Source organism: Pan paniscus, chromosome 10, assembly GCF_029289425.2.
Source record: "Pan paniscus chromosome 10, NHGRI_mPanPan1-v2.0_pri, whole genome shotgun sequence".
In the NCBI taxonomy this organism is placed as follows: domain Eukaryota; kingdom Metazoa; phylum Chordata; class Mammalia; order Primates; family Hominidae; genus Pan; species Pan paniscus.
Window position 1 is genome coordinate 111785714 of NC_073259.2, and position 26573 is coordinate 111812286.

At 44.5% G+C, this 26573-nt stretch overlaps 1 protein-coding gene across 1 annotated transcript in view; it reads left to right on the plus strand.

Moving 5' to 3' along the window:
* Positions 1-26573, plus strand: part of STAB2 (stabilin 2) — a 95694-nt gene that overhangs the window by 51883 nt on the left and 17238 nt on the right. Inside the window, exons 24-38 of the mRNA XM_003832569.6 lie at positions 2221-2340; positions 3360-3407; positions 4516-4599; positions 6098-6244; positions 7362-7502; positions 8822-8881; positions 10254-10430; positions 12584-12673; positions 14715-14861; positions 16491-16547; positions 17735-17861; positions 19512-19661; positions 22271-22375; positions 23697-23804; positions 26031-26224. Coding sequence (XP_003832617.5) covers positions 2221-2340; positions 3360-3407; positions 4516-4599; positions 6098-6244; positions 7362-7502; positions 8822-8881; positions 10254-10430; positions 12584-12673; positions 14715-14861; positions 16491-16547; positions 17735-17861; positions 19512-19661; positions 22271-22375; positions 23697-23804; positions 26031-26224 — 1755 coding nt within the window. The remainder of the gene's footprint in view (positions 1-2220; positions 2341-3359; positions 3408-4515; positions 4600-6097; positions 6245-7361; positions 7503-8821; positions 8882-10253; positions 10431-12583; positions 12674-14714; positions 14862-16490; positions 16548-17734; positions 17862-19511; positions 19662-22270; positions 22376-23696; positions 23805-26030; positions 26225-26573) is intronic.

Here is a 26573-nt window from a genome sequence, read left to right on the forward strand (position 1 = left end):
AAGATGAGTAATATGAAGGCATGTTTTTGTGCTGGGGAGTATGATCTGATAGAGGGGAGGAAACCACTCCTGAAGGAGAGCAGGTTGTTGTTACAGGAGGGGGTGAGAGGGAGTGGGACCCAGACCCCAGGTGGAGACATCACTCTCAGATAGAAGCAGACGTAGTGTCAGTCAGTATATTAGTCAGTGATGAACTAGTGAGTCCATTAATGAGTCAGTCCATTAGTTAGTTAGTTGTTAGTACACTTGTTAAATAAGGAAAGCACAGTCTGTGAGTTCAGACCCAAACAAGTGGTGAAGCTCAGGATGGGGAGATGAGGTGGTTCTTGTTACCTGTGTCTCTTTTCTCCATGAGGCACAAGTGGGGCTCATCAACTAAGATGAGAGGACAGTAATTGAGAGTTGAGAAAGGTGAGGAGTGGAATGTCATCTGTATTAGTCAATTTTCATGCTGCTGATAAAGACATACTCCAGACTGGGAAACTTACAAAAGAAAGGTTTATTGGGCTTACAGTTCCCCATGGCTGGGGAGGTCTCATAATCATGGTGGAAGGTGAAAAGCATGTCTCACATGGTGGCAGATAAGAGAAGGGAGCTTGTGCAGGGTAACTCCCATTTTTAAAACCATCAGATCTCCTGAGACTCATTCACTATTACAAGAAGAGCACAGGAAAGACCTGCCCCACAATTCAATCACTTCCTACCAGGTTCCTCCATGACACATGAGAATTGTGGGAGTTATAATTCAAAATGAGATTTGGGTGGGAACACAGGCAAACCGTAACATCATCTCTAGAGAGAGGGAAATTAAATGTACTGCAAAAGTGCAAGCATCTGTGTACATACCTTTGAAGGGAGTCCAGATAGCATGTATCGCGACTTTCTCAGGCAATGCACCGCCAGCCCAGCAGACCCAGAGAAGTTAGAGTGGGGCCCAGGAGGGCTAGGGATTTGCCAAGCCATAGTGATGGAGGGAGAGAAGAGCCAGGGAGGGTCACAGTGTTCCACCTTGCCAGCTGGCTGGGGTTCGAGGGGACTGAGTGGGTGGGCAGGAATGCTGGGGAGAAAGAAGTAAGCTCAAAGGAGGGGAGGTTCCTGTGGACCAAAGGAGGTTGGAGACTGCAGTATTAGAAGAGATAAGTTGAAATGATAAAAGTTGGTGGCCAGAGAGAGAGGGATGCTTGAAATGGAGCTCTCAGGAGCAGTCAGTGCACTTTAATGTTGACTACAAAGCCAGGGGATGGGGGCAGGGGTGGTAGAGGCCATTGACAAGGTTATTGACACTGCCAAGGATGGCAACATCAAGAATGAAGGGAAAGGCGGTGATCCAGGCACCACCATTAGGACCAAAGAGTAAAAATTGGTAAAGGATTATGGATACTATGTGTTTAAAGGATGAGGGTGTTTGGAAGTGACAACGTACAGTAATAAAGACACTCTCCCAGCACAGCCAGGACATTGCCACTTCAATCTCTCACCAGTGTGGAGGTAGTGGAGGAAAACAGCTTCACTTGAGGGGCACAGGAAGGGCAATGTTTGCAGGAGACAAAGACCTCTGCAGGAAGAGGTGAAGGGAGCTTACTAAGGTGAGAATGTCAGAAAGTTGCTAATGGCAATGACTTTGAGAAAGCACGGGGAAGGGTTCGTGAGGAAGGGGCCTATGGGGTCAGGTGATGCGTGTGTAGAGGAACATGGGGTGAGTGTCCCTGCAGTGAGCGTTCCCATGGATGTTAGCTTTGAACCGTGCTTTGCTTTGTTTGTATTTTAGGTCTCTGCCCATCTTCCACAACTTATAAGCTCTTTGAGGGCTGGGACAATGTGTTCTATTTTGTACCACCTGCCTTCCATCTGATAATGGTTACCTTTTCCTATGATCAGAGTTTAGCTTAAAGCTGGGAAGTATCAAACAGGTGGGGTCTTCCTAGTTAATACCTGGATGCTGAGAAATTTCCAATTTGGCAACTCTGGGCTTACCTGTACAGGGCTGGAGATCTGCTCAAAGGGACCTGTCATCTTAGGATACAAGGCCAGGTGAATAAGATGCCCCTATGAGCATAGGGAATTGGAAGGCAAGCTCAGGAAAAGGATAAACAATACAAATGAATCAAAGAGAGTGAGACAAAAAATGAATTCAAACGCAGAATTGCTTTGTAAATATCGGTAGAGCTGGCAAACTAACTGGTCTAATCCCCATCCCTTGCCCCTTGGCAATTTTACCAGAAAAATGGCGGCTGTAGTGAATTTGCCATCTGCAACCACACTGGGCAAGTAGAAAGGACTTGTACTTGCAAGCCAAACTACATTGGAGATGGATTTACCTGCCGCGGCAGCATTTATCAGGTAACGCGAGACATGTTTCCATCAAGTAAACTCTACTTCCCTAAAAATGCCAAGAATCCAGGTAGCTAAGGAATATTTAAGAGCTTGGTGAAATGTAAAGCGCTATAAAAATATGAAAGGCAATTTTACATAAATGAGCAATGAAAAGAAATTTTGTCTTCCTCTGGGAATTCATTTGACCTGAGGAAGAGTGTAATGTAGGGATTAAGATGGACCGACAGCTCTGGAGTCAGAAACACCTGGGTTTGAATTCAGTTCTCCTGGTTAGTAATGTGACTTTGAGCATATTATGTCGCCTCTCTGTATATCAGTTTTCCAATCTGTAAAAGAAAATAATGATGGTACAAACTCCATCAGGTTGTTAAAATAAGGTAATATGTGCAAAGGACACGGAGTGCTCAATAGCTCAACCACATTACCATGGCGTGGATTGCAGTGTGTGCATGTGTGCATGTGCGCGTGCACGTGTTAATGTGTGTACACGTGTGTGTGCATGTGTGTACGTGTGTGTGCTTGTGTGTGCATGCAGGTGCATATGTGCATGTGTGTATGCACGTGTGTGTGCATGTGTGTGTGTACTGAGCATAGTGGTTGAGGCAAGGTGATATTTGCAGCTTTCTGTCTATTATAAAGTAAATGTTCAGTTATTTAAAGAGGGACAAAAATGTTCTGGCTGATCAAATATTGTTACTAGAGTAATCAAATCTGCCATAAACCTATAACTGATTTTTTTTAAGTATTTGAAAGTCAGAAAATGCTCTTAAAGTTCAGATACTTCTGGAAATGGCTGAACCTTTCTTTCATAAATCAGATGGCGATTCCAGAAAGGTTATAGAATTCACACTATGTCCACATAGTCATTCTGAACATTAATTGTCAGCCTACAGATGAAGCTCCAAAAAGGCCCGGTGTTACAGATTTCCAGCTGAAGGGATGGCAGAGAAATCATCCCATGACAACCCTGTATTGTTCTTATATATATTTCACAGGCATTAAGTGAAGCTACTCTTTGTTTGCAGGAGCTTCCCAAGAACCCGAAAACTTCCCAGTATTTCTTCCAGTTGCAGGTAGGAAATATACATGTCTGTCTAGCCATAAGAGTTCAGCCTAGGCCAGGTGCAGTGGCTCACACCTGTAATTCCAACACTTTGGGAGGCCAAGGCAGGCAGATTGCCTGAGCTCAGGAGTTCAAGACCAGTCTGGGGAACATGGCAAAACCCCGTCTCTTTTAAAAATACAAAAAAAATTAGCTGGGCATGGTGGCGCAGGCCTGTAGTCCCAGCTACTTGGAAACTGAGGCGTGAGAATTGCTTGAACCTGGGAGGCAGAGGTTGCAGTGAGCTGAGATCATGCCACTGCACTCCAGCCTAGGTGACAGAGGGAGACACTGTCTCAAAACTAAATAAATAAAAGAGTTAAGCCTCAAGCCAAATACAGGATAAACTGGTGGCCTCTAGAGTTGGTGAGGGTAGAAGAAAGTCTGGGACCCTGGATTTCTAGAATTTTCTACATAAGAATGTAGTACATGAAAAGACTCCCATCACACTGGTAGAGAAAAAGGTGTGACTGGGACAGCTGGTTAACACTTGGGGTAAAAATTAAGTTTGATCTTTCTGCACATCATACATCTGAATGAGATTCAGATATAAGAATAAAATATAAAAAACTAGAATAAAATCATAAAAATATAAGAAATAAGATTTTAATAAAATCATTAAAAACTAGAAGAAAATATGCTCATAGCAACCATATGATCTTAGAATTGCAAGAAGACAATTATAACAGTTAAGTATATCAACTTACGTTTTATGTTTGTATTATTATCCTAATGATATAAAATACTGATATGTGCAAGAGACATTGGAAAAAAATACCTGAAAATAGTAAGAGCTGCTTCTAGGTGGTGGGACTAGGGAGGCAGCTATTATTTTTTTCTTTGTGCTGTATTTTCAAAATCTTTAATACAATAAACGCGTTAATTTTATAATGAGAAAAAAACCACACACAATTTCAACGACGGAGAATCTGGGTTTCATTTGAATCCAAGACTGAAACAGAGGTCTCCTCATCCAGTCTTTGCTTCACCCAGGTGCCATCATCTCTGGTATTAGTTTGAGCCCCGGCATGTGTTGATGTTAAGTGAGTGATGTGTGAGCCTCACCTTTCTTCCCACAGGAGCATTTCGTGAAAGATCTGGTCGGCCCAGGCCCCTTCACTGTTTTTGCACCTTTATCTGCAGCCTTTGATGAGGAAGCTCGGGTGAGCATGAGACTGTGGGCAGAAGGGGGAGGTCTGCGGCTGGAACATAGTCCTTGGGCCTCGCCCTGGAACCAAGACTGGAGATGTTTCTAAGCAGGAGCTCTGAGATCAGGTGGAACTCACCAGCAATAGAAGGGGCTGCCTCTTGGCACAGGGACCCCTGTCAGGGGAAACATTCGGGTGGATTTGGGGTAACCACTGGCCAGAGACTTTCTAAAGGACATTCCTGAACAAAGTATGAGGTTGGAGAAGATTAACAATTCTCAAGTGATTTAGACCTCCCATAGACAAAAAACGGGGGAGTGGAGGGAGAGATGCTGGATTAAAGAGATTTAAATAGATTCTTTTCTTGCAGGATTTATCAGAGCCTTTACTGTTCTAATATTCACAGGGGCTCTTCATACTGGATTGCCCATTCATAATAATGATAGGTAACATTTACTGTGAGTGTCAAACACTGTTCTGAGTACCCGGCTTAGAATGACTCATTTGGTCCTCACAACAACCCTGTGAGTTCTGCTGTGATCCTCATTTTACAGCTGTGAATACTGAGGGAAGTAGCTTTCCCAAGATCACATGACTAGCAGGGGGTGGAGCAAAGACCCAAACCTGGGCCCATGTACTTAACCACTGCACACCCAGCCTCTCCATGCCTGTATTTTGGACACCAGCAAAGCAGAGGCACAAAAATAGTTTTTGAAAGAACTTGACACTTTATAATTCAAAATAAAAAGCCATTAAAGGAGTTATGAAACAATGAGAATTTTGTGGGCTTTTGATTATTTACTTTATGTTAATATTGTTTGATTGTTTGTTTTTGAGACAGGGTCTTGCTCTGTCACCCAGGCTGGAGTGCAGTGCCATGATCTCGGCTCACTGCAGCCTCTACCTCCTGGGTTCAAGTGATTCTCATGCCTCAGCCTCCGGAGTAGTATTTTTAGTAGAGATGGTGTTTTACCATGTGGGCCAGGCTGGTCTCGAACTCCTGGCCTCAAGTGATCCACCCGCCTCGGCCTCCCAGAGTGCTGGGATTACAGGCATGAGCCACTGCACCCAGCCTTGTTTGTATTTTGAATTCCAAATGGAGATACGTCATGATCTTCCCACTACTAAAGGTTTAAATCTGGCACTGATACCTCTCCAAGAGGGCTATATACTATGCAGTGTTTCCCAGCATGTTTCACAAGAAAATTCTTTTTTGAGGATCGTCTCACAGAACTTGGGATCTTTGCAACATGTATTGTGAAATCCAGGCCAGAGGAACCCCATGTTCCTTCCACACTGAGATTCCACAATGGAGGCAAGAAAGGAGCTAGAGTCACTTCCTCCCTTTTGTCTGAACAGCCTCCACTCTATAATCCTGACCACAAAGCTTACTTCCCAGAGTCTGGGTGGGCCGAGAGGTGTGGAAGAGAGAATGGAGGACAGGAGAGCCAAATGGCACATTGCAGCAAAAGACTCCTGCCTCTGGCTGAAACCCTCTGATCTTCTGTTACAGGTTAAAGACTGGGACAAATACGGTTTAATGCCCCAGGTTCTTCGGTACCATGTGGTCGCCTGCCACCAGCTGCTTCTGGAAAACCTGAAATTGATCTCAAATGCTACTTCCCTCCAAGGAGAGCCAGTAGTCATCTCCGTCTCTCAGGTAGATGCCAGTTATCCTTAGGTCCTCTCTCCCCTAGATCATGTCCTTTGCAGGAACCTGGTTGGAGCTGGAGGCCATCATCCTCAGCAAACTAATGCAGGAACAGAAAACCCAATGCTGCATGTCCTCACTTACAAGTGGGAGCTAAATAATGAGAACTCACGGACACATAGAGGGGAACAATACACACTGGGGCCTAGTGGAGGGTGGAGAGTGGGAGGAGGGAGAGGATCATGAAAAATAACTAATAGGTACTAGTCTTAATACCTGGGTGATGAAATAATCTCTACAACAAACCCCCATGACACAAGTTTACCTGTGTAACAAACCTGCATATGTTCCCCTGAACATAAAAGTTGTTTGGTTTTTTTAAACAAAGTAAGTGCCTTATCCTTAGGTCCTCTTTCTCTTTTTTTCCTTAAAGTAATATAAGAAATAATAATAACATACATTAAGTGATTTCTGTATGCAGGCACTTAGTATTTGATGTGTACTAACTCATTTAATCTGCAAAATACTCCCTTGATATAGACAGTGTTAATCCTTAATTTCCGAATAAGAAAACTGAGCTCAGAAAGGTTAAGTAACTTGTCCAAGGTCACACAAAGAGCAAATATTAAAGCCAGGATTAAAACTCAGAGGCAGGCCTCTCCAAGTAGTAAATAGAACTGCTTTTGGTAGCATTAGTCAGAAGCTGGGAAGGTTGAAAGCTTTTGATCCAAGCCACTTGACCAGACTGGTCCAGTCCCTCCCTACTACAGAGAAACAAATGGTGACTGTAGAATTCCTTGCAGAAGGAAAAAAGCCAGGGGAGGAGGTATAGAACAAATATAAAAGAGAAGCCAATTTTGAGCTGCTTGCTTACTTCAGATTGGAGAATCATATTGAAATTACTGTTTTAGATGATTCTATGTTATAATTAACTTCTCCAGGTGAAAGTTACATTTTTATCTCTGTTTTCACTTTATAATCATAATAAAAATACACTCAAGTATTAACTTGGATATTCAGTTTTTGCTCCTGATAATTTGACACATTGGTAAAGCATTCTGTGAGAAGCAATTTTGTGTCTATTTCACTTTGCGCTCATTTCTTTTTTGTTTTTGGTTGATTTCAGAGCACGGTGTATATAAATAATAAAGCTAAGATCATATCCAGTGATATCATCAGTACTAATGGGATTGTTCATATCATAGACAAATTGCTATCTCCCAAAAATTTGCTTATCACTCCCAAAGACACCTCTGGAAGAATTCTGGTAGGTAAACTCTCTGTTATGTTTTCGGCCTGGAGTGACTCAATACATTATCATCTCTATTCTGATTCGAAGTCATCATTTTGAAACATTTTCTTTTTCTGCTTCAATCTCAAGCTATTATTAAAAGCCTAGTAAACATTATTCTTAGTAAGAAATAAATAAGTAAAAGACTATCTTAAATTGATAAGTGGGTTTTATATGTTTTTCTATAGCATCCACAAGGACAGGTAGTCTTACATAGGTTTAGAAAATGGAGAAGATAGATAAAATTAATTCTGGAGTAAAATTCCTTCTAAATTGACAGAAAATGTAATTTTAACTTTTATTTTTATTTATTAATATAGGTCAAGGTCTTTCACAGCAGAACACAGAATCCACTACACTTAGACAAAAAAAAAGTTTCTTGAGGTAGTAGATACATCATCAAATCTCTGGAAGGGTAGAGCCTAATTTGGATGCTACACAGCTGGGAGCAGAGCAGCCCAAGGAGGTCTACAAAGGGTAGACACCTGGCTAGGTGCAGTGGCTCACACCTGTAATCCCAGCAATCTGGGAGGCCAAGATGAACAGATTGCTTGAGTCCAGGAGTTCAAGACAAGCCTGGGCAACATAGTGAAACCCTGTTTCTACTAAAAATACAAAAAACTAGCCAAGTGTGATGGTGCATGCCTATAATCCCAGCTACTTGGGAGGCTGAGGTGGGAGAATCACCTCATCCCAGGATCAGATGCTTGCAATGAGCTGAGGGCAGTGACCTGAGATCATGCTACTGCACTCTAGTCTGGGCAACCAGAGTGAGATCCTGTCTAAAAAAGTTTTTTTAATTAAACACACACACAAAGGGTGAACACCTAACCTGATAACCTTACCACCAACACCAGGCTGTTCTGGCTGTCCTGGCTGTCACAGCTCTGTGACTGCCACCTGTCTCCAGCCTCACCACCTTGGACACTGGACACTGGGCTATAGATGTCCCCATTGTGCTTGCCAGAGGGGTTGATCTCCCTTCTAGCAGCTGCTGCCACCTCATATTATTTCTTTCCACCAAGAAGCTTTGCACAAGTGCTTCTGCTTGGAGGACCTTATATATCACATTGGGGTTCTAGCTGCAAGGGAGTCTGGGAAAAAGTAGCGCTTAGCCTACTAGTCTCTAGAATGCAGAAAAGCATGGTCAGAAGAGAATTGGAGCAGGTGCTGATGAGCCCATCTATGTATCCGTCAGGTTATGTTACCTTTACTTTTTTTCACTTGAGCCCTTGTTAAATTCCTCTTAAACTGTATAAGGAAAAGTTTCATGCCCATTCTTATTATCTTTGCAGCAAAATCTTACGACTTTGGCAACAAACAATGGCTACATCAAATTTAGCAACTTAATACAGGTAAAAATTTAGGGGAAGTTGACTCAGAGGATAACCTGCCTAAAGAAGTTTTGTTTTGTTTGTTTTGTTGTTGTTTCTGTTTTGTTTTGACATTGGCCAGCTGTTGTGGGATCTGCATGGGGAAGTCTCAGTTTTCTGGAGAGCAAAGTCATTCTCTGCCACTCCCTTAGAATGTTATATGGCTTGTTGAGCTATATAATGTACATTGGCTGAGTTAGAAATTGAGAATTTGAGGCTGGGGAGAGGGAAAGAAATTGGAATGTGGCAGTAGTGTACTAGGTGCTTCACATCTGGAATTATCAACTCCATTATAAAGATGGGGAATTTGCATGGGAGAGTTGGGAACTCTATGCCTGTGAGGCAGGTAGAAATTAAAACCGTATCTTTCTGGCAGGCACAGTGGCTCATGCCTGTAATTTCAGCACTTTGGGAGGCCAAAGCAGGTGGATCACTTGAGGTCAGGAGTTTGATACCAGCCTGGCTAACATGGTGAAACTCCATCTCTACTAAAAATACAAAAATTAGCTGGGCATGATGGTGTTCACCTGTAGTTCCAGCTACTTAGGAGGGTGAGGCAGGAGAATCACTTGAACCCAGGAAGCAGAGGTTGCAGTAAGCTGTGATTGCACCACTGCACTCCAGCCGGGGTGACAGAGTGAGACTCCATCTCAAAAAAAAAAAAAAAAAGCCATATCTTACTGACTTCAGAGATTGTTCCCATGAATTGAGTAGAAACATCCAGTATGAACAAAAGATTGCAGAGGAGAATAGGGAGGAGCAGGCCAAGCATCTTTCTGAGGCTCCCTCTTCCCTGTTCCTCAACCCTGAGCAGTCCCTGGGGACTCCAGAATTTGACTTTCTGATTTGCTGTCCAAGAAAATATAGGTCAGGATGGGCACAGTTGGCTCATGCCTGTAATCCTAGTACTTTGGGAGGCCAAGGCAGGAGGATTGCTTGAGCCCAGGAGTTTGAGACCAGCCTGGGCAACATGGCGAAACCCCATCTCTACAAAAATACCAAAATGTGCAGAGTGTGGTGGTGCATGCCAGTAGTCCCAGCTACTCAGGAGGTTGAGGTGGGAGGATCACTTGAACCCACGAGGTTGAAGCTGCATTGAGCTGTGACTGTGCTACTGCACTCCAGCCAGGACAACAGAGTGAGACCCTGTCTCAAAAGTAAGAAAAAAAATTGTAGGTCAGAATGGTTGGGGTGTGATGGGCTTCTAGTTTCTCTAGCTGCATCACCCTTGAACCATCCAGAGTCCCAGTAAGCCATGGGCTTGAGCATAGAGGAGAATCCTCAGAGACAGAACCCCTGCCCACATGTCTGGGCCTTGCTCAAGCCAGCAAGGGGCTGAATCCCTGTGTTTCAGGACTCAGGTTTGCTGAGTGTCATCACCGATCCCATCCACACCCCAGTCACTCTCTTCTGGCCCACCGACCAAGCCCTCCATGCCCTACCTGCTGAACAACAGGACTTCCTGTTCAACCAAGACAACAAGGACAAGCTGAAGGAGTATTTGAAGTTTCATGTGATACGAGATGCCAAGGTATTTAGTTTACGTGCAGACATAAGTGCAAGAATGTCCCAGGGTGGTGATAAAATTCAGCACCAAGGCATTGTGGCCTAGGAACTGTCAGTGCGTCCCTGTCTCCACTGTATGCAGGAAGCCACAGCATCCCCTGCCCCACTGTGTCCTCCTCTGACTGGCCATGGTTGATTGGCTCCTGCAGTATACCACATTTGATTCTGTTCCTTGGACCTGCCAATTTTTTTTTTACTTTAATCAATACCCAAGAGCATCATTCCTCTCTACTGCAGATCAGTCTTTCCTCCTTCCTAGTTCTCCTGGCAAAATGGCTGCTGAAAACAGTTCTCAAGTTTTTCCAGATGGACTCTTCCTCATCCAATTCCAAAATTTCTAGGCAAATGACTGATTGATCCAGCTTCAATCAGTTGTGGCCCCTGAACTGATTAACTGTATCAGAGAAGCACGATCATATAGAAACTAGCATGATCATATAGGAACATGCATGATCACATAGGAACATATGTGATATAGGAATAAGCATGATATAGGAGCAAGCACAATCATATAGGAATAAGCATGATCATATAGGAACATACATGATCATATAGGAACATATATGATCATATAGGAGCAAGCATCATCATATAGGAGCAAGCACGATCACAGCAGCAATCATGACCATATGAGAGCAGCATGATCATATGAGAGCAGCATGATCATATAGGAGCAAGCACGATCATATAGGAGCAAGCACGATCACATAGGAGCAAACATCATAAAGGAGCAAGCATGATCACATAGGAGCAAGCACGATCATAGGGGAGCAGCACAGTCATATAGGAGCAAGCACGATCATATAGGAACAAGCGCGATCATATGGGAGCAAGCATGATCACATGGGAGCATGCAGTCTTATAGGAGCAAGCACGATCATATAGGAGCAACCATGATCATATGGGAGCATGCACAGTCTCATAGGAACAAGCGTGATCATATAGGAGCAAGCACAATCATATGGGAGCAAGCATGATCACATGGGAGCATGCAGTCTTATAGGAGCAAGCACGATCATATAGGAGTAAGCATGATCATATGGGAGCATGCACAGTCTCATAGGAACAAGCACGATCATACAGGAGCAAGCATGATCATATGGGAGCATGCACAGTCTCATAGGAACAAGCATGATCATATGGGAGCAAACATGATCATATAGGAGCAAGCACAATCATATAGGAACATGGCAGCCATCCTGAGTCCTCATCCAGGACTCATGTTTCTCTCCAGGACCAAGTCTGCTCAGTTCAAGAATGCCAAATGCCCCAACTTTAGTTCATCCACAGCATCTAGATTAGTTTCCCAGGGCTGCCATCACAAATTACCACAAGCTGGGCAGCTTAAGCCACAGAAATGTTGTGTTTTTTTTTTGTAGTAAACAGTTCTGGAGGTGAGATGTCGGAGATGAAGGAGCTGGCAAGGTTGTTCCTTCTGGAGTTTCTGAGGGAGAATTTGCTCCATGCTTCTCTCTCTGCTTCTGGTGGCTTCTGGAAATCCTTGGTGCTCCTGGACTTGTAGTGTATCCCTCCAATCTGTCTCTGCCATCACAGGGCTGTCTCTCCCTGTGTGTTTCTGTGCCTTCACGTAGCATTTGCCTCTTCTTTCTTACAAGAACACCATTCAAACTAGATTAAGAGTCCACTCTACTCCAGGATTACCTCATCCTAACTAGTTACATCAGCAATGACCTCATTTCCAAATAAGATCATATTCTGAGGAACTGGGGGTCGGGACTTCAACATAACTCTTTGAGGGGCACAGTGCCACCCATAACTGCATCCTATGTCATTTCCCAGCCTCACCCACTCATTCTTTCATTGGCTTCATACGCTAAGACTGCATCTTCAGAGACTCCCAAGCATAGATGAGAGATGGAAGGGTGATTGAAACCAGTCCACCTGGTCAACTCTTTCCCTCAGGAAGGAATTTCCAACCTCCCAGAGAGCCCCAATTATTCTTCCCATTGGTTATACCTACGGTCATTTGTAAAGCTAAAGTTATTATAACTCGTGGAAAATTTTGCATCTGAATTTGGTTTTTTGGTAAAGCTCCTTCGGGCCGTCCCTTCTTCGGCCCAAATTTGGGGCAGTCACGTGGTGCCATCACTCCTACAGGTTTTAGCTGTGGATCTTCCCACATCCACTGCCTGGAAGACCCTGCAAGGTTCAGAGCTGAGTGTGAAATGTGGAGCTGGCAGGGACATCGTGAGTATCATCATGAAGGGTGGGCAGGGAGGGGTTAACACATTCACAGCAAGCTATTCCCCAACAACTGCCCCTTCAAGGAGATGTTCATTTTTTCCCCTCCATTCATAGCAGGCTCATTTTTTTTCTCACTACCTTCAGAGGTATTTTTCCTGAGACTGCGTAATTGGATATGAAAAACCTGATAAATCCTGGCCAACCCAAGCCCTCCTAGCAGGTGGCAGGAAGCTCTTACACTGTGGAGAGCAGCTTCCAGTTGATTTCATTTTTTGTGTAGAGCATTTTCCAATGTGAGATACTTTCCTGAAACAGGAAAGTATACAGTCATCCTTTCTCTTCCTTCCCAGCCCCACCACTGTGACCTCACCTCCAACCCTCTCTTGGCAGTCAGGGCCAGCTCTGGGCTATACTTACCTAGATCAGCCAACTGAGAGGTTTGCAATTTTTACCTTCCCTGGCTAGTTCCTGAACAATTCTGTCTTCCTGTAATTCCATATGATGAGTAGGTCTAATGGGATTATTTCAACTGCATATCATGGAAAAGCCAAAATCCTGTGACTTAAATATATAAGGATTTATTCTCTTTCATAAAAGAAGTCTTTAGTATGATGGCTCAGTTGGAGAGGTGCCTTCTCTTTCTGCTCTGCAGCACATGGTTCAAGCCTCTAAGGTCCAGCATGGTTGCTGGAGCTCCAGGCACCATGTCTACTTTCCAGGCAGTGGGAAGGAGGAAGGGCAAAAGGGATGCATCTCCCAATTGAGTTAATTCCCTTCAAGGAGGATTCCAACAAGTTCCATACAACATTCTGCGTACATCTTATGACCAGTATCCCTTTGGTATTTGAATTAGAATTGCATTGAATTTATAACTGACTTTGAAGAGTATTCACATCTTTTCATTCCAGCTTCTGGTACGTTATCCCAGTGTACACTCTTGGGATTGTCCTGTCTCCCTAGACCAAAATAGACAACTATCAGAGAAGGATAGTAAGAATGCCCTCTGCTTGATCTGTGTGTTGATATAGCTTTCAGAGCACTTTGCAATGTATTATTTAGTCTGATCTGTATAACAACCCTATATTAGAAATCCTTTACTCTATTTACCTGGTGAAAAAAACAATGAACCTCAGAGAGGTTCAGTGACTTGCCCGTGGTCACATAGTACATGAGTGAACACGCAAGGCTTTAACCACAGTTTTCTGGTGTTCCTTCCACTGAGTCACACTATCTCCATCCCATCCATAGATGCTGGGAGTTATCTTGTTTTCCTCTCAAAAGCTTTCTAAAAGCATTTTGTATATTGGAAGAATAATGTATCCATCAACTTACTAGCTGGGTGACCTCAGGAAAGGAAGCCCTGAGATTATTGCCAGCATTAAATGAAATAATGTCTCCAAAGCCCAGTTGATTATGCCTGGTACATGTGAAAAAAGAAATTATCATTACAAAGTTAAAGCCTGTCACTTGTACACCCTGGAAAGAAAGCCGAACCGGGCACTTTGCTAGGTGCTGGCACTAAATGAGGAGACTCAGTGACTACACACAAAGAGGGCACATCAGCGAAGTTCATCCCTAACCACAGCAAGGTCACCCTTGCTCCAACCTATCACCCACTGCTGACGTTTCTCCTTTGGTAGAGGAAGTGAGGCAGAGGGGTCAAGGGGGCAAGCTTTGAGGCTGACTGCCTGGGTGCAAATGCCCACACCTCCATTCACTGGGCAAGTCATTTAACCTCTCACTGCCTTAGTTCCCTCGTCTGTAAATGGGTACTAATAATAGTAGCTACATCCATACAACCACCTTGGATTTTTGTAAGAATTAAAAGAATTTGCACAGGTAAAGGACTTAGAACAGTATCTGGCACATAATACATGCTGGGTATTTGATAAATATATAAATACATGGGGTTTTATTAAGTTCTTCCTGAGTCTTGCAGTTACTGGCCATGTTACATGGCTGGGAAAGAAGAGATGTGTGAAAGAGATTGACTGTTTCTCTCTCTCTCTCTTTCTCTTTTTTTTTTTTTTTTTTTCTTTCTTAGGGTGACCTCTTTCTGAATGGCCAAACCTGCAGAATTGTGCAGCGGGAGCTCTTGTTTGACCTGGGTGTGGCCTACGGCATTGACTGTCTGCTGATTGATCCCACCCTGGGGGGCCGCTGTGACACCTTTACTACTTTCGATGCCTCGGTCAGTCCTAAAAGCAACAGTGTAGTAAGAGAACCTTAAGCCAAAGAATGGCCCTCATGATCCAGTGTGGACCCTGTTGTGAAACCATTAAGGGCCTGTCCTCAGCAAGACTAGGACCCAGAAGACCTGAGGGCCAAATGATGTAGTTCTTTAGACTCAGAAGCAACAGACATCTACTTAGCCCCACACAGCCTGGAATATTCTTGTTTATCCACCCATCTACTCACCCACTCATTCACTCCCTTATCATTGAGAAAACAGTTCTTGGATACCAACCATATGCCAACTGCCATTCGTTTTCAAACACATCCCTCTATTCAGTCACTCACTCATGCATTCAACAAACATTTGTTGAATGTCTGACAGATTACACCATATGAAATTGCGATATTTGACAGTCTGGAGCCTATGAAAAGGGCAATTTCACATAGTCAGTCTAATATGATATGCCACTCACACCTCTATTCACTTACCCATTGATTCATTCATTTGACAATATTGATTGAACTTCTATCCCAGGCCCTGCACTGTGTGAGGCATTTTTACATTCACTCATTCATCCATCCAGCACCTTTACTGAGTACTCCCCTGAAGCCAGCCATTGTGTTCAATGCTTAGCTTACCCCTACAATAATCCAATAATAGGAATAGTTATCATCTGCCCTATTGTGTAGATTTAGAAACTGAGTCTCAAAGAGGTAAAGTGACTTTACATGGCAAAGTTTGTCACCAGTTGATATCAGTACGTGGCATCCCCTAGGAATTTCAATAACTATCCCAAATTTTTTGGATCCCAGTCAGCCAAAGTAGGAGATGAAACCAGTTGTCCTTTCTACAACAGGGGTCTTCTTAATTTCCAAATTATATTCCACACATATTTTTCAGTTAATCATTTTTCCTCATCAATCTTCTGAAGATCAAATGGCAAGAATTATTATCCCTATTTATTATAAAACTAAGGCTCAAATAGTATTTGTGATTGGCCAAAAGTATCCCATTTAACTTAAAATGGAACTAACACTTGCACCCATATGTCCCACTGCTAATAGCATATGCCTGTAAGACACTGCCCTGGTCCAGCTCTGTATAACAGATTTTCCCTTCAGAGAACAAAACCACGGAGCTGATGCCCAAGACAGATCTTCAGAATTATCTGTGGCAAAGTTAGTGTGTGTGTTTTGATATTCTTTGTTGTTGTTGTTGTTGTTTTGAGATAGGGTCTTGCTCTGTCATCCAGGCTGGGGTTCAGTGGTGCAATCACAGCTCACTGCAGCCTTGAAATCCTGGGCTCAAGTGATCCCCTCAACTCAGCCTCCAAAGTCGCTGGGACTACAAGTTCATGTGCCACCATGCCTGGCTAATTTTTTTTTTTTACAGATGGAGTCTTGCTGTGTTGCCTAGGCTGGTCTCAAACTTCTCGCCTCAAGCAGTCCTCCTGCCTTGGCCTCCCAAAGTGCTAGGATTACAGGTGTCAGCCACCATGCCTGGCCTGTTTTCGTATTCTTGATCATAGCCAGAGTCTTAATCAAGATTAGTTAAGCCCTTAATCCATCCAGGTATTAATCAGGAACATTTCCTTGTGTTTTCTGATATTCTTGGTTTTCAAGTGTTTCTTTTCTTGCATACTAGGGGGAGTGTGGGAGCTGTGTCAATACTCCCAGCTGCCCAAGGTGGAGTAAACCAAAGGTAATTAAGACTGCAGTGATAATGTTTGGAGAGCCATAGGTCTGTTTCATTATCAGACCTCTGTGTGTGTGTGTGTGTGTGTGTGTGTGTGTGTGTGTGTGTGCGTGCCCGCGCACGTGCACATATGTTGCATAAATGTAATTTATGTCATTCTTTCAACAACAAAGCCAATGGGGTAAGATAGATATTCTCAGCCCAGGCAACCTGTCAACCCATGTTCTAGGACCTGTCTAGAAAAGTCATGGGATGGTAGACATAGAAGGACTTAGAAGATAATTATGATTATAAAAATAGCTGCATTTTGTTGGCTGCTCTCCATGTCCCAGGCTCTGTGCTGAGCCTTTATATACTCATTACTCTATCCCTCTTTATAATACTCATAGGAAGCTATTATTACCTACACTTTACTTATGAGAAAAATGGGTCTCAGAGAGGGTAAGAAATCAGCCCAAGGCTACACAGCTAGTAAGGAGCAATGCTAGGATGAAAGTCCAGAGAGCAATGGAGAGTAATGTTTAAGTCAATGAAATTTGGAGTCCACAGGTATGGGGTCAAATTCCATAATCTTTGACAAATCTTATGACCTATCAGGTTTGCCTCTGTAAAATGGAGCTAATAATGGACTCTCTGTGCAGCTATTAGGAAAAGTAAATTTTAAAAATGTGGGTACACTGAAGTGCCTGGCACATAGTAAGTGCTCATTAAATGCTGTTTTGTATTACTTATTCCAAAGTCAAGTTCTTTCTAGTCTACTAGTAAAACCTATAACAAAAATATCTCTATGAAACAAAATCTAACTCATACCCTCCCTGCCTACAATTTGGGAGCCTTGCCCCACACCCCTTCCATGACAGCAAGCTACCTCCTTCCCACTCCCTCCCCAGGCAACCATGCCACTTGCAGAGCACTCTAAGGGTCTGAAAGTTCTTCCCCTTGAGACTGGGGAGAAATCTTCCCATGGACCCTAGATCTACTCCCTCCCCCATCTGCGTGTTTCTGTTGACTCCCATAGGTCTGTTGACTCCCATAGGAAAAATATTACCTTAGAAAAAAAAGTTGGCTCACATTGGAAGTCCCATTTTTTATTTGGGCAGTACCTAAGATCCTCCATGAGGGCACAGACTAGAGCCCCAGAGCCCTAGTCCCTGCAGTGGTAAGTGAAGGGATGGTCCACTCTCTTCCCTTAGGGTGTGAAGCAAAAGTGTCTCTACAACCTGCCCTTCAAGAGGAACCTGGAAGGCTGCCGGGAGCGGTGCAGCCTGGTGATACAGATCCCCAGGTGCTGCAAGGGCTACTTCGGGCGAGACTGTCAGGGTGAGGGTGCCTCTTCCCCCCTCGCAACTCTAAAAGTGGTAATATGCTCCTGCTCATTGTCCAGTCTTTGAATGTACCAAAATTATAGGGGGATGGGGGAAACACTGCTAATAATGATTCCCAGACCCCAGAACTCTGAAGAGTTGTGTATCATTCCTTCTACTTTGGCATATTTTTTTTATCGAGTTGAGATCCTGCTGTGCATATATTGTAATTGTGTGTCTGCTTTTTCCCTTGACATTACAGCGTAGACATTTATGATGGTGCCAAATACACCGTATTTCATTTTTGATGCTGTGCAACATGATTTCCATGATATTGATAAGCATGTTTAAAGACTTTGATATGACTCTCCCTTGGCAGGTGATGTACTGACACAGTATGTATGGGCCATAATTTCCTGAGCGCACCCCTGTCCCTGGTAGAGGATGTATAGCATTGGCTCCCTCTGTTAACTCATCAGGAAAGGGCTCCTTGCCAAAGCACATTTGGGCCCATCCTGAAACCCCTGTGTTAACTTCTAGCCAACAATACATCAACAGCTGCAGCATAACAAATGCCTCAAAAGCACTTATCTGCTACATGTTGTTCTAAGTAGGCACATTTATTGAGTTTTATTGAGTGCTTTTTCCCATACATATCAAAACATTTAATCTGGGCAACAACCCCTAGGGAGTAGGTTCCATTGTTGTCTTCCCCTCCCCACCGACTTTTTTTGAGAGAGGGTCTCACTCTGTTACCCAGGCTGGAGTACAGTGGCAGGACCACAGCTCACTACAGTCTCAACCCTCTGGGCTCAAGTGATCTTCCCACCTCAGCCTCTCAAGTAGCTGGGACTACAGGCACATGCCACCAGACTCAGCTAATTTTTTTGTATTTTTCGTACGCTGGGTTTTCGCCATGTTGCCCAGGCTGGTCTCAAACTCCTGAGCTCAAGCAGTCCATCCATCTTGGCCTCCCAAAGTGCTAGGATTACAGGCGTGAGCCGCCGTGCCTGGCCTGTTGTCCCCATTTTGTAAATGAGAAAACAGAGGCACAGAGAGGATAAGAAGTAAACCCAAGGTCCCACTGGTCTGTCTCCAGCAGCTGTGATTTTTACTAGCATGCATACTCCATTCATCATAATCTCACTGAGAATACTCTGGGTTGAGAGCCCCTGTGACCACCCAGCTCCACCCTCCATCACTAAAGTGTGGACCATTCATGAAAATCAGTATCATTCTAATATTTGTTCAGTGCTTCATATTTTCAAAATGTTCTCGGTTATAATGCCTCATTTGATCTTCACAATAACAACATGGTTATAGGTCAAGCAGACACTGTATCATCATTATTATCATCATCATTTAGACCTAAGAAAATAAAAGCTCAGAGCAAGTTCATTACTCAACCCAGATATCCTCAAATCCAGTGCACAAACCCCCAAATACAGTGCACAGTTCAGTGTATCACCCTGCCAAGATAGAATCATATCAGATACCATAAAGTTCATGTCCCATAGGCCAGTGACGTGCCTTAAATATCCACTGACACTGAAGGCGATGGTCCCTCTGGGCTAACAGAAGTCAGATGCCACAGCACATTTACAAAGGTGCTGAGCTGCTCTGGCTTTGGGAGACTGTTGAGTCACTGCTGTTTCATCTCTTCCAGCCTGCCCTGGAGGACCAGATGCCCCGTGTAATAACCGGGGTGTCTGCCTTGATCAGTACTCGGCCACCGGAGAGTGTAAATGCAACACCGGCTTCAATGGGACGGCGTGTGAGATGTGCTGGCCGGGGAGATTCGGGCCTGATTGTCTGCGTATGTGGCGCCGCTTCTCCGTGCTAGAGCTTGTTTTTTGACTGTGTGCTCCCTGTCCTTGTTCATGCCATCTGCCTGACCTGGAGGCATCCTTTTGTCCTTTCTCTCAGCCACACCCCTCCAATCTGCCTGCCCTATGTGTTTATTTCCTCCTTGGATGCATTCCCAGTTACCAATGAAAAAGCTTCGCCTCTAGAAGTGAAACTTATCCCCAGCAGCCACTAAGGCAAGATGTGGCTGAACAATGTTCATTCGATCATTCAACCAACGTGGATTTACTAAGTCCTTACTAATAGTGAATGCTGACATTGATTAAATGCCTACTATGTGCCAGGCACAAATGTTTTACAATTCAATCCTCTTAACCACCCTTTGAGATAGGTACTGTTATTATCTGCAAGTAGCAGATGAAGAAACCAAGGTACAAAGAGCTTAAGTGATTTGCTCAAGAGTCAGCAATTTTTTTTCTTTTTCTTTTTTTTTTTTTTTGAGACAGAGTTTCGCTCTTGTTGCCCAGGCTGGAGTGCAATGGCACAATCTCGGCTCACTGCAACCTCTGCCTCCCAGGTTCAAGCGATTCTGCAGCCTCAGTCTCCTGAGTAGCTGGGATTACAGGTGCCCACCACCACACCCGGCTAATTTTGTATTTTTAGTAGAGACAGGGTTTCTCCACGTTGGTCAGGCTGGTCTCAAACTCCCGACCTCAGGTGATCCACCCGCCTCAGCCTCCCAACAGTGCTGGGATTACAGGTGTGAGCCACTGTGCCCAGCTGAATATTTCCAATATCTAGGGATTTGTGGTTTAGGGACTGACAGGGACAAAATTCCAGCTCTCAAAAGGCTTACAGACACAAATTTTTCTAAAAAATAGTTATAAAGGATATAAAAGCAAAGAAGCAGGTAGAAGGGTGAAGAATGAAAGGAGACATTGTTTTAGAAGACACCTCACATAGGGAATATTTGAGTAGAGACCTAACAGACACAAGGGGACCAAGCATGAGGTATGAAGAGCAGGCCAATCAAACTTTCGGCAGTGCGGGAAAGACTCCATGACTCCACTGGCCAGTATGGTAGCCACTAGCTACATGTGGCTATCGAGCATCCAAAACGTGTGGCTGAGGAAGCAAATGTTTAATTAAATTTAAATAGCCACGCGTAGCTAGTGGACAGTGCAGACCAGAGGAACAGCTTTCCTCGAGGTGAGATGAGCAAGTGCAAAGGCCCTGGGACAGAAGCCAGCTTGGTGTGTACAGAACAGCAAGAAGACCAGGGTGGCTGAGCGGAGTGGGCAAAGAGGATGAAGAGAGGAAGAGAATGCAATCTGAAGGTCACCAGGGGCCAGATCTTCTTGGCCAATGAAAGGTCTTTAGCTCTGTGTGTGACAGGAGGCCAGCAAAGGGTTGTGAACAGAGGGGTGTTGTGAAGAGATTAGAAAGGATGGCTCTGGGGAGGGTATCTGTAGGAGAACAGGCACAGAAGCAGGGCCCCTTGGAGAAAATAATGCAACAACCCAGGCCAGCGCTAATGGTGACTTGCGCTAGTACGGTAGTGCTGGAGGTGGTGAGAGGTGGTGGAATTGGTACATATTTTTTAATGTTACTTTTTTTTTTTGAGACAAAATCTCACTCTATCACCCAGGCTGAAATACAGTGGCGGGATTATGGCTCACTGCAGCCTCAACCTCCTGGGCTCAAGCAATCCTCCCACCTCAGCCTTCTGAGTAGTTAGGACTACAGGCACATGCCACCATACCCAAATAATTTTTTATTTTTTAAATTTTTTGTAGAGATTGAGTCTCCCTATGTTCCCCAGACTGGTCTCAAACTCCTGGCCTCAAGCGATCCTCCTGCTTCAGCCTCCCAAAGCACTGGGATTACAGGCATGATCCACTGCACCTGGCCACAATTTTACTTTTTTTTTTTTTTTTAAGACAGGGTCTCACTCTGTTACCCAGACTGGTATACAGTGGTGTGATCACAGCTTACTGTAGCCTCAACATCTTGGGCTCAAGCAGTCCTCCCATCCCAGCCTCCCAAGTAGCTGGGACTAAAGGCGTGTACCACGACATCTGGCTAATTTTTGTTTGTTGTTGTTGTTTTGTAGATACAGGGTTGCACCATGTTGCCCAGGCTGGTCTTGACCTGGCCTCAAGCAATCCTCCCACCTCAGCCTCCCAAAGTGCTGGGATTACAGACATGAGCCACCACACCCAGCCAAAATTTTACTTTTAAATAGATTTCTCCATCAGGAAGCCCCAGATGAGATGATCTCCCTAAATGTTCATTGCGTACCCCATGATACTCTCTACTGTGATTATAACATTCATCTCACTTATATGATCAACAGCTGGGCACTCTGAGACTGTAAGCCCCATGAGAACAGGGACCTTCTCTATTATGTTTTTCCCTGTAACCTTATCGCTTAGCAGTGCCTGGCCTGTGATAGTCCCTGAATAAGTTATTTTTTAGATGTTTCAGTGAATGAATGAATGACTGTGACATAAGCATGGTGCCTCCCACAACTGAAAATGCATAGCAAACAAGGGGTCAGGGAGCTGGTTGATTGGGTCTCAACCCCTGATGACTGACCATATCCTAATTTGTTTACAGCCTGTGGCTGCTCAGACCACGGACAGTGCGATGATGGCATCATGGGCTCCGGGCAGTGCCTCTGTGAAACGGGGTGGACAGGCCCCTCGTGTGACACTCAGGCAGGTCAGTCATGGGAGTGGTCAGCTGCTGGCAGCCCAGGGCTGCAGTGGACACTGCCAAGAGCATACAAGTGAGGTTGGGAGTCTGAGTGACATCTGAAAAAAGTGACAAAGCAGGTCCATGTGGTAAAAGATAATTCAGATCTGTAGCCCCAGGCCTCAGGAGGATGGAGACTTGCAGTAAAACTAGATGAAAAGATTTAACTCAAACCTATGAAACTAGCATGTCATCCTGTATGATTATAGGACCCACCTCAAGCACAGAATCCCAGGTTCAGGCAAGGACTGTGCCTCGTCTTGGTGATTTTGGGGCCCAGATGGGTACTGACACAGAGGCTGAGTGGTTTCATGGAAATCACTTTGAAGGCCCGAGACCAGGGTCTGACCCCTGGTTCTGCTACTTACTAGATGAATGGCCTTAGATAACCACTCTCTGAGCCTTGACTTGCTTATCCTTAAAAAGAACTCCATGCTACACATTCTGCAACGCAAGGATTGCTGGCAGGGTCAGCGAGCATGGTTTTGAAGTTCCCAGTGTATGCAGATGCTCAAAACAAGCAGCTGCCGTTAGCACACTCATCATTATAATCATTGTCATAGCTCAATCCTTACTACGTGGTCAGTTGGTCAGTTTTCTGATGTCTCCTTTATACTCAAAGCCCTGTGTTCTGGTAGATCTGAAATGTGCTGGTTGAATTATCCATGTGAATGACTGTTATTTAATCCTCTCTGGGGTCATAGGGCATGGCGAGGCCCTTCCTGTGGGCTTTAGCAACCTGAAGTTTCATGGGTTGCAGCAGTATGGCTAACTTGAGTTCCTCCTCCCTGTTCCTTCTGCCTCCTCCCTCCTTCCCTAAGCACTACATGGCCTCCTGCTGCCTGCATGCACTGTAACCCCAGCCAATACCAAAGCTCCAGACTTCTCCCTAGCTCAGTGGTGCCCTCAGAAGGCCATGGAATTTCTCCAATTTAACCATATCCATCGGGAACCCCTGTCCTTAGAGCCAGAGAGCTAATCTGCCAAGTTCATTCCTGCTAATAAGTTTTGTGGTATAAAGTTTTAATTGATAGCCCCTAAAGAACATTTTTTCTCATATAAATCTCAATGACATTGCAGAGATCATGTCTTACTATAAAAGAGTAATTCTAGAATCCCAGAATCTCCAAGGCTAGAAAAGACCTTAGCAAATCACCCCATCTTCCTGCTGTACGGGGGCACTTATGAACACAGTGGTCGTCCAGAGAGAGTCTTGGAAAGTCTCCTTAGATGGGTTTTAACTCTTCACACCATGGGTGCAGAATGAAAGTGGCCCCTTTCTTTGCAGTTTTGCCTGCAGTGTGTACGCCTCCTTGTTCTGCTCATGCCACCTGTAAGGAGAACAACACGTGTGAGTGTAACCTGGATTATGAAGGTGACGGAATCACATGCACAGGTAAGCCACCTTTGTGCACAAGTGAAATAGCAGCGTGGTGTGGGAGAGGAGCAGGACTTGCTCACAGTGCCTGGGCTTCATCCTAGCCCTCCTTCCTGTCTGAGCCACTTCAGCAGCACCTACCCTGTCTATGACTCAGTTTCTTTAATGGGTGTGCTCATGCTTGATCTGCTCACCCTCTAGGTCAGGGTTTCAAAATTGTTTTGCAAACTGGGATGCACTTTACTTTAGAATGTTTTTCTTTTTTTTTTTTTTTTTTTCGAGATGGACTTTCACGCTTGTTGCCCAGGCTGGAGTGCAATGGTGCAATCTTGGCTCACTGCAACCTCTGCTTCCCAGGTTCAAGCAATTCTCCTGCCTCAGCCTCCCAAGTAGCTGAGATTACAGGCATGCGCCACCGCACCTGGCTAACTTTAGAGTGTTTTTCTAACTCTACAAGTAATCCAGCCTTCAAAAAAAAATCAGAAAATACACAACACCATTTTTTGAAGTTAAACCTAAACATACTCTCACCACTAGGTGAGAACCACTGTGAACACTGCAATATCCATCTATAGTAGTTAGGATATAGGTTCAGCCATACAGAGACCCAAATGAACAGTGGCATAAATAAGGCAGATGTTTCCTATTGTCTCATATAACAGGTTGGAAGTATTCAGGGCTAATACAGTTTCACTCTGAAAGCTCATTTGGGGGGCTGAACTCCTTTTATCTTGTGGCTCTGCCATCGTTCACTCACCTCACCTGAGGTGGCCAATACCATAAGCCCGGCCTGGACAGCAAGATGGAAGGAGAGGAAGGAGGCAAACCTCCTTCCCTTTAAGAATGCAAACTAGGAATTGTTAAAATCACATCTGCTCCCATCCCATTGGCTGGAATCTCATCATTGGTCATGCCTAGCTACAAGGGAACCTGGGAAATGTAGTCTTTTATTGGGCAACCATGAACCCACCTGAAAATCTATTATTACAGAAAAAAAGAGACTAGGCTGGGAGCAATGGCTCACACCTATAATTCTAGCACTTTGGGAGGCCGGGGTGGGCAGGTCACTTGAGGTCAGGAGTTTGAAACCAGCCTGGCCAACATGGTGAAACCCCATCTCTACTAAAACTACAAAAATTAGCCGGGCATGGTGACAGGTGCTTGTAATCCCAGCTACTTGGGAGGCTGAGGCAGGAGAATCACCTGAACCCAGGAGGCAGAGGTTGCAGTGAGCTGAGATCAGGCCACTCTACTCTAGCCTGGGCAACAGAAAAAGACTCTGTCTCCAAAAAAAAAAAAAAAAAAAAAAAAAGGGAAGAGGAAGAAGAAAACAGAGACTAGGTATTGAGGAAAAATCAGCAGTCTCAGCCACATGTACTTTCTAATATTTTTCATGGATAAATATTCACAGAGATATATACTTTCTTTACACAAATTAGATCTTGCTATACCTGTTCTTTATTCAGCTACAAGGCATTCCAGAAGTGAGTCAGCATTCAACAATGGCAACAAAGACCTAGATTCTCTTTTCCCACCCTCCCATCCTTAGAATGAGTCTTCTTGTCCTTGTATTTATTCTTCCAGGGTCTCAAGTGGCTGCATAAATGCAGATGGCTTTTCAGCTACTCCTGAGGCTGGAGCTAATCTATTGTTGGGTCGATATTTGGGGGATCATAAAAACAAAGGTTCTAAGAGGCAGCACAGTGAGGAAAGCATGGATTTTTGGAGGCAAACCAACCTGGGTTTAAATCTTCAGCCAGGCCACATTTTGGCTGTTTTACCTTTGTCAGGTCAGTTAAGCTGAGTCTCAGTTTGTTCATCTACAGAATGGGGACAACAATGTCTATCTCACAGGGTGCTCAATATTGTACTAACTCTACACCACACACACACACACACACACACACACACACACACACACACACACACACACACACACACAGTCCTAACATTAAAAATCCAAATTTATTCTGAAAACTGATACCAAAGTCAAGCCTGGAGGTATATGACAAAGGGGGCAGAAGCGGACAGATGTCATCAGGCTGCATCTATGAGGGTGTCCCAAAAATATTCATGTTGCAAAGGCCAGCACAGAGGCCACAGGGCATGGAGAGAGAAGCACGAACACGCAGGGGCCCATTTACTCACCCAACACCACTAGTGCTGTGTTGCCCCATACCCTGACCTGAAGCCCTAGTTCCACAGAAGGTGGTAAGTTGAGCCCTCTCTCCTCTGCTCTTGCAGTTGTGGATTTCTGCAAACAGGACAACGGGGGCTGTGCAAAGGTGGCCAGATGCTCCCAGAAGGGCAGGAAGGTCTCCTGCAGCTGCCAGAAGGGATACAAAGGGGACGGGCACAGCTGCACAGAGATAGACCCCTGTACAGACGGCCTTAACGGAGGGTGTCACGAGCACGCCACCTGTAAGATGACAGGCCCGGTGAGTCGCTCTTTCCCAGGGAAATTTGGGAGCAGCCCCTTGGGCTTCGCTCCTCCTTGCCTTTCCACCTCCCATACTCTGCTTATCTCCTGGACTCTTCCTAAACATTTTTTCTAGCACAGTCTGTTTCTTGTTAAAAGTCACTGGGCTAAATGCAAGGTAGTCCCCTAGGCAGAAAAAGGACGTCCATGGAAAACTGGTTAAATTCTTAAGTGTATTGCTTAGTTAACAGTAATGTACCAACATTAATTTCTTAGCTCTGACTAATGTGCTATAGTTATGTTGGACATCAGGGGAAAGTGGGTGGAGAGTATAGGAGAGTTTGCTCTTTGGCCACCCTTCTATCTAT